Source organism: Parambassis ranga, chromosome 24 (assembly GCF_900634625.1).
Source record: "Parambassis ranga chromosome 24, fParRan2.1, whole genome shotgun sequence".
NCBI lineage: Eukaryota > Metazoa > Chordata > Actinopteri > Ambassidae > Parambassis > Parambassis ranga.
The window spans coordinates 13,793,963-13,805,832 of NC_041043.1; the positions used below are offsets into that span (position 1 = coordinate 13,793,963).

General features: G+C 41.4%; 2 protein-coding genes across 2 annotated transcripts; both read left to right on the forward strand.

Annotated features, from left to right (window-relative positions):
- The first annotated feature begins 1,014 nt into the window (after positions 1-1,014).
- Positions 1,015-5,477, forward strand: zfp36l1b (zinc finger protein 36, C3H type-like 1b). Its single transcript, XM_028397668.1, has 2 exons — positions 1,015-1,203; positions 2,211-5,477. The coding sequence occupies exons 1-2, from the start codon at positions 1,150-1,152 to the stop codon at positions 3,219-3,221; spliced, it is 1,065 nt and encodes a 354-aa protein (XP_028253469.1). The 5' UTR covers positions 1,015-1,149; the 3' UTR covers positions 3,222-5,477.
- Positions 5,478-6,967: 1,490 nt separating this feature from the next.
- Positions 6,968-11,299, forward strand: nus1 (NUS1 dehydrodolichyl diphosphate synthase subunit). Its single transcript, XM_028397676.1, has 5 exons — positions 6,968-7,531; positions 8,057-8,179; positions 8,654-8,806; positions 10,140-10,239; positions 10,355-11,299. Exons 1-5 carry the CDS (start codon positions 7,132-7,134, stop codon positions 10,443-10,445), a joined length of 867 nt encoding a protein of 288 aa, XP_028253477.1. The 5' UTR covers positions 6,968-7,131; the 3' UTR covers positions 10,446-11,299.
- Positions 11,300-11,870: the final 571 nt, after the last annotated feature.

Genomic DNA, 11,870 nt, shown 5'->3' on the forward strand with positions numbered 1-11,870 from the left:
AAACCCTTTACAAAAAATGATTTGCATTTTTTTTGTTTAAAGGTCAGTGTGACCTTATGAAACTCATTTGTGATGACGATTTATGTCTGAGGTTGATGGACATCTTCAATGATCTCTTAAAGGTTATGCAGAAAAATAACTTGTTTTTTGTCTTCATAAGGACAGGACAGATGTTTGGTGGAGGCAACAACAGCATAAAATACATTTTGGCTCTATATTTCCATGCATTATATGCTGCCTCCTGCCTCATGCCATAAGACTGTACAATACCTCATCTCTGTGCCAGAGATAACATGGACTCACTGTGGTTAGGGACAGTTTTTGCACAATTTCTAACTTTCAAACTGCACACTGTTGTTCTTGTATATCATATCATATCATATCATATCATTTGTTCATACCAAATTGCACAATCCGATTTATGTATACCTGCATTACAAATTGCACATTATTGCTTCTGCACGTTTATTTTTTTTATTTTGCTGTTAATGATGTTTATACTGTTTAATTTTTACAGTTAGAGATATATATTTTTATTTTTAAGTATGCTTGAGTGCCTGTATTCTGCTGCTGCAATAGTGAAATTTCCCAGCTTGGGATGAATAAAGTATTTTCTATTCTATTCTATTCTATTCTATATAGTTTGTGCATTATATGTTGTATGTATTTAAAGGGGAAGATTTTAAATATTTGAATTTATAGCATGCATGGAAACAGTGTGCAAGAATAACACACACACACACACACACACACACACACACATATATATATATATATATATATATATATATATATATATATATATATATATATATATATATATATATATACATATATATATATATATATATATATACATATATATATATATATATATATATATATATATATATATATATATATATATATATATATATATATATATACAATTTATTTTTGAAATTAGAAAAGGAAAACAAGTGTGCAGCGTGTCACCGGAAGTCCGCCTCCCACGTAATCATGGACGCTGCAGCCTGAAGAGACACCGAGCTGCTCGGCGCTGCAGCGACACAGAGGGGGCTCTCCACCGAGCTGAGACACCGACGTGTGGACGAGCATTCATAACCAGCAGCATAAGCAGCTCACATTCTGATTTTTAAGCAACAAAACATGACAGCGTCTGCTATGTCTCCTTTCTTGGAGTACGGAGAAGTATCTAAAAAGGTAAAAGTCTCCTTTACTGAAGGGGGGAAATGGACGACGGACTTTTTTTTTCCTTTTCTACAGTAATAATGCTAACGTTAGCCTAGCCACTTTATAAGTTTGGTGTAAAGTTTTTAAGGGTAGTAATTTGCATAAGTCACATTAAAGTTGGATATTTACTGTACTCGCTAGTCGTGTCGTTTATAGTTAACACCGCTTTAAGTTGAGTTTCTTTCTCGGTACTAGCTAATGTTAGCAAAGCGGTAGTTCGAAACGTAACGTTACATTGAGTGTGACGCACAGACTAGATGGTGTTTGTATTAACTTTTATACTAAAATGAATTAAAGTACCGCAACATAAGTGTTGTGGGGCAACATGTTTCCCTGTTTAATGTGTTGTTAGGGGCTTTAATGTTGTCATAAATAGTCTACGATCACCCAGTGTTAGCCATTTAGCGTTAATTAGCCTGCTAGCTTACGTTGCATCTGCCGTCTCCTATATGAACTTTGTGTTGTGTTAGCTAGTTAACCGTCATGTTGCCCTTGTGATGAAGCAATAAAGGTTTTTCGATTGCAGCATATAGTTTTATCAGGTTAGCGGTACTCTTTTTTTACTTTTAACTGCCTGGAGTCTGGGACACTTTTAGAAACGTATGCAGAAAACTGCAAATAAGGAGTTATGTTACAGCCTCTACTTGCACACAGTCAGGTTAACTCAGGTGTGTTTATGTGGCTGCTTGTTTGACATGGAGGCCAAATGGCTGACTTGTATTTGGGTAGTCTTAATTATATTAATGGATGAGATCACAACAGAGCACAAAGTTAGCACATCATATTTTTGTTTTGTTGAAGTAATAAAGTGCTGTTAGATACTAATGCATGAGTTATGTTATTATTAAAGAAGCGTATCCACAGAAATGTTAACAGACACTACGCATTTGATGACATCATCAGCCATCTATCTGTTTAGCACAGAGCATGGGGTGAAGTTCCCCTTTAAACTAACAGTCTGATGTTCCTTCTTACAGAACAACAACATCCTAAACGGCAGTCTTGGTGGACCTCAGCTGATGTCTGTCCCATGCTCCAGCCCCAACCTCCCCCCTTGCACCACTGCTGGGTCTGTGCTGGACAAGAAGGTGGTGGGGGCCCCCTCTGCAGCTGGCATATTCCAACGGTCTCACTCAGTCAGCTTGCCCAGTGCCAAGTTCAGCCACAACCAGTTTGTCAACAGCCTTAAAATGGAGTCCTCACTGGGTTTGAGCAGCACATGTAGCAGCAGCAACAAGGAGAATCGGTTTCGTGAACGCTCCTTCTCAGAGCTGAACGACCGGTTGCGCCCTGGCAGTCAGGTATGTGTGGGAGGAAGCAGCCAAGTCAACTCAAGCCGCTATAAAACGGAGCTGTGCCGACCCTTTGAGGAAAATGGCACCTGCAAGTATGGAGACAAGTGCCAGTTTGCTCATGGAATACATGAGCTGCGCAGCCTGAGCCGCCATCCAAAGTACAAGACTGAGCTGTGCCGCACCTTTCACACCATTGGTTTCTGCCCATATGGCCCCCGCTGCCACTTCATCCACAACGCAGACGAGCGCCGCGGGCCCTCTCTTGCCTCTGGCTTCAACAAGCTGGAGCGTCCTCGGCTGCAGCACAGCTTCAGTTTTGCCGGTTTCCCCAGTTCTGGTGGTGCACAAGACAGCCCCACCTCAGTCACACCTCCACCCATGTTGTCTTTGGAAGACATGACAGAGTGGCAGAACAACCCCTTCACCTACTCCAGCCAAGAGCTTGCCAGCCTGTTCGGCCCCAGTTTGGGCCCCTCTAATGCATCAGAATCTCAGGGTCCAACCCCTCCTTCCCCGACCACCAGCAGTTTTTTCAAGCCCTCATCAGAGAGCCCTCCAACCCCACCAGATTCTCTGTCTGACATGGAGGGCTACCAGAGCAGTGTGGGCAGTCAGAGCGGCTCCGAGTCCCCAATCCTGGATGCCTCACACCGCCTCCCCATCTTTAGCACTCTGTCTATCTCTGATGATTAAAGTGCCTGCGTCTCTGGGCTGGGAATGGAAGGACGGAGGAATAGCATTCAGCTGGTCTCTCCTCTCAGCCCTGTTTACAGGAGAAGCAGGTCAATCTGTGAATCCCATCAGGTGCCTTCTCTATTGTGAGGATTATCTTTTACCTTACCTTTAGGGACCCAGCACCAAACAAAGTCTTTCCAGAAATCACAGGCCCTGTTGTTGGTGCTGCTGGATAAAGTTAATTGTCAGACATAATAACATAGCCCAGAGATTGTATTAGTAGGTTAATATAATTCATATGCAGTCAGTGTGTGTCAGCACAGGGTGTCTTGGTGCTGTGCATCCTCATCCAGATGTTGTAATGATCACGATGTGCAACCTTTACACCCTCATGGCCTTATGACAGTTCAGTATTCAGTCTTCACCAGTATCCTCTCCTTAAAAATGAACAAGTCCGTAGACAGTAAAACTATAAAAGTGCCTTAGAGTTTATCAATGTAAAGCCAACACGTTTCACCTCTAATTATGACCAGCTTCCCCGTTGCTCCTCTACGTAGTGATGATTGTGTGTTTTTAAGAGGCTGACTCACAAATTGTGTCCCTTCACGCAGGCTGGAATGCTGGTGCTATGTGCCTTGTTTTACTGAGCTGGTGGTCAGTGGTCATTCACTATTTACTGCAGAGTTATGTGGAAATGTAGCTCTTTTAAACAGCCAGTGTTGTTGCTTTGAATGTTAAAACAATCTCTGAACAGGATTCAAAATTATGTTTCAAATTGGAGCATGAGTTAAAGGGCAGTTTCACTCAAAATTGAGAAGAAAACATGCACTCGCATTCCTCCAGTAAACATGCAATCCATGGAGTCTCTGGCAACGGCTCTCACAGGGACTATTTCTTGTGTAGAAAGTGTCTGTTTGTGCTAAAGTTGGTGGCTTAACAGAGGACCTGTGGGTGTTTTTTCTTTTTTTAAATTTGGGTGAAGCGACTCTTTAACAAAGCACTGAGCTCTTAGGTGATGTCTCAGTCAGCTGACTAAAATCAAATGCTTCTGCTGATTCCACCACGTTCAATATTATGTTATTATTTACTTTATTTCACTACTTATTTATCAAAGTATATTTATTGCTGATCTTAAGCATTTTTATTTTGTATTTATCTGGTTAATGAAACAATAGAATATATATTTTCATTTTTTGTTAAATTATGATCTTCCGTATTAATCACAAGATTGTGAAGACCTGTTTTTTTTCCACAGTTAATGTATTATTCTGCAATGACATTTTTTTTGTAACACTTTAATTTAAAACACAAAGATTTAGTATTTTTATTTATTTGTTCATCCCAAATGTTGGACTGATGGTTGAGGTTCTCTTTTTTTTTGCTGTCTGAGGGGCACAAATGCACTGGAAAATGTGTACCAGTGCATACCGGAGGCTATAAACATCTGCAGCTGCCATTATTGTAAAAAAAGCTAAAACAGTATTTGCTAATTAATCAGGTGTCAAAGCTAGTTGCATATAATTGTTTATGGTCATATTTAAAAAAAATGCACTCAGAGTGCCAGTGGGTCTGATTTATAAAGGTTCTCAGGACCAGTGTACACATCCTCTGGCTCTCCCAAGACAATCCAGGAGCCGCAGGAGTTTTAAAAGTCATTATTTATGTTGATCTGTAAAATTTGTGCAGGAGCCCTGTTTACATCTCCATCTGCACCATATAGAATGACATTTCCAGACTGGAATGCTTCACAAACTTAAAACTGTAGGTGTTTGCTTGCCTCTCATTTCTGGCACAGTTCTGGGTAGCATCATCTTAAACTCTCTGGAAGATAGACGAGGTGTTGTCCTCACTGGGATGAATTTTCTATTTGATTATCAAAGTCACTGAATCAATTTTACTGTGTCAGAAAGAATATTATAAGCTCTTATTTTGAAAGGATAACAGAAGCATGGTATCATGCACAAACTTTCTCGCACTTTGAATCATAATGATGGTTGCCTTTAACCACTTTTTCCCTAAGAAGTGCCTATAGATACATTCCAGGTTTCCCAATGTTTTTGTGTTCTCTTTCTTTTTTCTTTTTTTTATTATAACAGCAGATGAAAGCATATATATAAATATGTTCCTGCTGGCTAGATGTTAACATCATTGACACATGAAGCACCTGTTGAATGTACTCTCCAGAAGCTGTTGCTGACACTACAGTAATTGCTTTGTTCATGGTTTATTTTGTAATGAAAGATTGCAGTTAAAACCAATAAAATGTTATTTATATATGTGTGAGGCCTTTTTTTTAAAGGTAGTTGTCATTTTGTTGAGAATTATGGCAACACTGTGGAGGAAACAAACCCATGTGTATATTAGGTACTCTTGCAGCCATGCAGAGTTGCATATATATATATCTCATAGTGCATTTCTGAAGTTAATGAACCAACCACTGTTGCTCAGACTCACGTCCTCAAGGAAAAGTCCATAATTGGACTAAACATAAGCTCATGGAAGAGAGTTTCTGACTCCCCTTAAGTACTCTGACCCCTAAACCAACAAACATCTCTTGTGTTGCTTACCCTCCATAATCCATCTCAGAGCCCGACTCACTCTTTTACCCCTGCTGTCTATGAACTTGTGAACTACAGAAAAAAATAAACGGGAACAAACCATAGCAGCAGCAGGGTGGCTCACAGAGTGTTCAATGACTGTATTCCTAATAGGTTGTTATGAACCAACTATAATTCATTCTCTTCCAGCCACCAGCCAGTAAGTCTCTGCTTTGATTGCCTTCCACCTGCTGGTGCTTAGCCTCACTCCCAGGCAGCAAGACTTTCTCCAACCTGGTAACCATCAACCTGATCCAGTTCCAGACTTAGATTGCCCCCTCTTTGGGCCCTAGTCTGTTCCCCCCCCCCCCCCCCCCCCCTTATTTCCCATTTTAATCCTGATGTGCCTCTTGCCTTGAAGTACATTAAGGATTTGTTTCTTTAAATTTGCCTGGAACATAATCAATAAGAAGATAATGAAGAAGGAATGTTTTGAAATGTTCTGCCTTTCTCTGTTTGATGCTTGATGAAAAAATTGTGCCTTACTGCCACCAGCTGGTATATATAAACTTGTGATCATGATAAATAAAAAATACACAAAAAATACACTTTCATTTAATCAAAAATTAAATATCTCTTGGTTAATAATGTTTGCTTTTGTCAGCAAAATTTACATCATGGTAATATATAGATATTATTGTCTCTCTTCTATTGTGTCTCCCTCCTGTTTTTTTCTTGAATTAGATAAAAACATTCTTTGTTTATCTTCCTATTAATCATGCCATATTTTCTCTGCACTTAATTACTCAGACTTACATGTTGATCTGTTAAATAGCTTATAATAGTTAAATAGCTGTATAAATTAAATATTAAATTAACTATTAAATATAATAGTTAAATAGCTGTGTACTTCATGTTTGTAGTGTATTTATTTCTTTATATATGAAAAAATAATCATTTCATTTTCCTGTAATAAAATATATAATATACATAATTATACTTATATTTATTTATTTATTTATTTATTTATTTATGTCCAATTTTTCTGTGAAATTAACCGTTAATGTATTGGCACGTTAAGAAAATGCTATTTAATTTTCTTTTGAACTCCAATAAAGCTCAAAGTAAGTATTTCCTGTAAAGCCGGTGGGCGGTCCTAGCAGCGTTTACGTCACTTTTGTCTTGTCCAATCCGTGAGCTACGTGTATCACGCCGCGGGTTCACAGGTCAGAGGTACCAGGAGAGAAAGGAAGATGGCGGCAGGCAGAATGAGCTTCAGGCAACGCTGATGCAGATTTAGCAGGCAGATAACTACTTAGCGGTTGTACGCCTGTACTCCACATTCACTTCCCTCTTCTTAAAGACGCCGAGTGGAAGGAATACGGGCACTAATGCCGCTGCTCTACAGCTTGTTGTGGCGGTTCCTGCTGGTCCTAGTCCACGTCAACAGAGCGATTGTCTCCTGGCTCCGTGTCCGTCTTCGGAGCTGGAAGGGCCGGCTCTGGGAGCGGGCAGTGGCCGCTTTGCTACTTCCCTTTGCCCTGACTGGGTTCCCGGACCACCAGAAGAAGTTGAATCATAACTCGGATGCTAACGCAACCCCCGTAACTGGAAACCGCACAGACAGTCGCCGGTTACGGTGGCTGTCAGACGGCAAGTCTTTGGAGAAGCTGCCGGTGCACATCGGCTTATTGGTAGCGGAAGAAGAGCCCAGTTATACGGACATAGCTAACCTGGTGGTCTGGTGTATGGCTGTCGGTATATCGTATGTCAGCGTCTACGATAATCACGGTAATCATGTTACTGGTTTATATCATACTGTACCTAACTTAAGTGACATTTAGTATGTCAAATGCATAAAAAAGTAAATATACAAATCATATTTTATCTTAACTCACTGTCATATTTACAAGCTTGTGTGATTTTTAGCAGAATAAACCTTTAATTATGTCTCATCTGTCCAGATTTGTGCAAGTAGAAAAATGATCCTCCCTCCCAGCAACTCTGTGGCTTATTTGAGGAATGACATGTGACTGTAGAGGTTATATGAGTTTGTTCCACTTTATGTGCCTCAACTGTACAGACAGACATTTTCCATTTATGTTATTCTAGGGGAAAAAAGATCAGTTTTATATTATATCTGATATATTGTAATGCATAGTTTTATGTATTCAGTATGACACATCAGGTGTCTATTTAAAGTCAGGGTTGTATTTTTATAGGAGCTCTGAAATGTTGGATCAGACACCGACTCTGAGATGAATGAAATAATGGGCGTCGCCCTCATATTATGTCTTTTTTTTGTTCTCCCCTCAGGTATTTTCCGGAAGAACAACTCCCGTCTGCTAGAGGAGATTATAAAACAGCAACAGGAGTTGCTGGGTGTAGAAGGATCGAAATACGGTGTGGAGTTCCTGAGCAACGGGACTGACAAACATGGTAAGAACTTTAAACCTGCTTCATGTGAACTACGCATACATACTACAGCGCAGAGGAAAATGTTTCCTGATCATCTTTGATGTGTTTTGTAAGAACTGATTAACCTAAAAAAAGTGCAATAAATGTCACATGACCAGGACAGCACTGTTGTGTATCTCTGTTTTCCTCCTGATACTCGATTCTTTCAGTACACAAAAGGCAGAAAGTGACACCGTCAAACCTGCACCCACAGGTTTCTATCTCTCACACCAGTTTAACACAGTGACTGACACACGCTGTCCTCTCATCCAATGGAATGTATTTTTGTGATGGTAATATCTTGTCTTCAGGAAGCTGCACAGCAGGTGCAGCTGGTTTGTTCAGAGTCTGAATAGAACCCCTGCAATGCTGACGGCTGAATTTTGAGATAGGCATGTTATTTAAAAAAAAAAATAAAATAAAATAAAATAAATCACACCATCGCACATGTGTCAGTTGTGTCCTGCAGGCCCACGGTGAAGGTGCTGTCTCCAGAGGACGGGAAGCAGAGAATTGTCCAGGTGGCGCAGCAGCTCTGCCGCTCTGTGGAGAACAAAGAGAAGAGTTCCAAAGACATCAGCGTCTCCATGTTGGACATACTTCTCAGAGGTAAGTCTGTTTCCATGCTATAGATGTATTATATATGACATATACCGTATTTTCCGGACTATAAGTCGCACTGTTTTTCATCCTTTGGCTGGGTATGAGACTTATACTCAGGTGCGACTTATCTATGAAAAAATATACAATTAGCGGTAGTTAGCCTTGTGTCCTGACGTCCCATTACAGATACAATGGTAGCTGTTCTGTCCCTCTCCTTACGGTTCTCTTCCACCTCCAGTTGTCCACTTTGCATTCCGAGCACAGGTGACGCGCACATTCATGGAACGTGTGTTTGCAGCTGAGCCGATAGGCCGACAGGTCGCTAATTCCAGACAGCTATATGAGCACACAGTAGTCAGCCTTTTACTCATTTACAGGATGTTTATAGGAAATTCTGTGCGGTGAAGCTAATCATTTCTCCGTGTGAGGACTTGTTGAAATGCGTGTGTCTCACTCTCAGTGTTCTGCAGCCGCACCACTTAAGTTAAGAGGAATGTGAAGAGCGTTACGCTAAAAACGTAGTGATTTTCGCTGGCCCACTGGTGCGACTAATAGTCCAGTGCGACTTATCTATGGTTTTTTTTCTTCTTCATTACGCATTTTTTGGCTGATGCGACTTATACTTCGGTGCGACCTATAGTCCGGAAAATACGGTACTATTGTCGATGTGTCTTTTTTACTACAAGGTCACATGACTCACCACCACCACACAGTGAATCATTTTTTCCTGTTAGGCAATTAAACTGTGATGTGACACTATCATCTCTGTCTGGTACAAAGGGCAGTGTGTCTGTTTGCTCCTCTTCCACATTTTCTGGCCATGGTCCCAACAACAGCAACAAGTGACATGAATGATGTTATTTTGTCAATAATGACTCATTAAATATTAATTGGAGAGCCATCAGCTTTAAAATAACGTGGACAAGCGATGGTTGGAAAAAGATCACTGAGGGAATTGAAGTGAGTCGCTTTTGCTGCACTCCTGTTTTGATTAATCAGCAAAGGCCACATTGGAGATGGCTGCCCTCCAAATCTGGTTTGACACCCACCCTCACCTCACCCTTTAGATGCTACTTCTGGAGAGGCAGCTTAGATTTCACCATTGAACTCTTGTAAATTATATTTCATCACTTCTTGGAGGACCAGGGTGCCAACAGCATCTCCACGGGTGTTTGTAATTTATGGCTACACTGTACAAAGACATGTAGCCATGATAGTACTGTTTCCAAAGAGGTTCTGGACTTTATATCACAGTAAAAAATGAGCTCACATAACTGGTTCATATAGTTAAGGCACTTATGCTGATGGGATGCTGTCTGTGTTTGTGTCCTCTTTCCAGAGTCAAAGAATGTTCCAGACCCGGATCTGGTGGTGAAGTTTGGTCCTGTGGACAGCACGCTGGGCTTCCTTCCCTGGCACATCAGGCTCACTGAATTCATGTAAGTTAATGTCTGTCTTTGCCATTTTGAAAAATACAAATGTAGTAAAAAACCAGACTTGGCCTCTAGATGGCACTGCTTAGCTGCGATGTGTTCTGCCCCCCCCCTCCCCCAGCTCCCTGCCCTCCCACAGAAACATCTCCTATGAGGACCTGTTCGGCGCCCTGCAGCAGTACAGCGTCTGTCAGCAGCGACTCGGACAGTGATGTGCAGCACAGCGTCATGTTCTCTGGAAAGGAAGCAGTGTGGGGTTCACACACAGTCAGAGCAGAGTCCGGACAGCTGACGACTCCCTCTTGCCTCGCTGTGCTCCTCATCACATCTGAACCTCTAACACACAGTACGAAACGGAAACCAGGAAACATAGCCAGCTCACTTCCTGCCACCAGCTCTTGAGTTATAATAAACTCACATTCCAAGACGTGCGGAACATGCCTTGCAAACGGAGATAAATTAGCACATCACACACTAACATGAGAAGACTGTCTGCACAGACTCGGTGTACTACTACAGACCCTGTTCTGTCCTCTTAAACCCTCTGGCTCACAGTTTGTAATTCACCCTCCAGCTGCTATTTACTGCTGAAGAATTAGAAAATGAACTGCCTTCAGACAGCAGACTGTAAAGAAGAAACAAGGCTTTGTGTCCGTCCTCGTGAGGCATCCTGGGAAATACAGCTGCATTTCAAGAAAGAGGCTCGACCATGAGCTGAACGGCAGAAGATGTTCGCAGTCAATAATGTGTAAATATGAGAAATCCATGTGGCTCTGTGTTTGACCCTGTGGCCTCCAGCTTGCTGTCATGTGTGTCTTACGTACTGTTGCTTCAGGCACATACAGAAGTTGTTTAAGGTTTCTGTTGTCAAATAAAAGAAATGCACTGTCCACGTGTCGGCCGACACTCAGAGAAGAGTCAGCCTCACCTGGTTCTGATTGGAGGATTTAAAGATTTATCTGTTATACAAGTAAACACGGTGATTGAGAAAACTGAAAAATGCTATATGGAGTAAAAAACGGGTGTGTATTTTGTTTATATTTGTGTCTATATTTCTGCATAAAAATGACCCAAAACATCCCAGTCAAACAAATGACAACTTTGTCATTCATGCATTCCAGAAAAAATCCAATTTTACATCTTACAAAAGGAGATGAACCTGGAGGAGTTCTAGTTAAACAACAGCGATCTATAAGTCTCATCTCAAGTGTATATTGACATAACCGAAGGACATTTCAATCATGAGAGACTCAGCGAACTGAATGAGAAAGAATTTATTAATACAATAATTGTGAATGTGCATTGGCGTTCTAGACCCCGTCGTGAGGACCATGTCTGAAAGGGGGGAAATCTCGAGCGGAGAGGCCGCTGGTGGTGGTGTAGGAACAGGAGAGAGGAGGCCTTGAACTGCATGGATTGGGAGGTGCTTGGGGTGAAGGAGGGTTGCCGGATTCGATCAGGAGGCAGCTGGAGAAGAGACGGAAGCTTTTAAATTTCATGCTACCCTATGATTGGGCAGGAGAGGGACAGATCGACAGCTGATTGGTGAGGGAGGTGCCATCTATACACCGGACTATGTGGGAGGTCAGGTAGAGGGAGGTGCAGGGCAGTGAAAGAGAGAGAGAGTGCGAGGATGG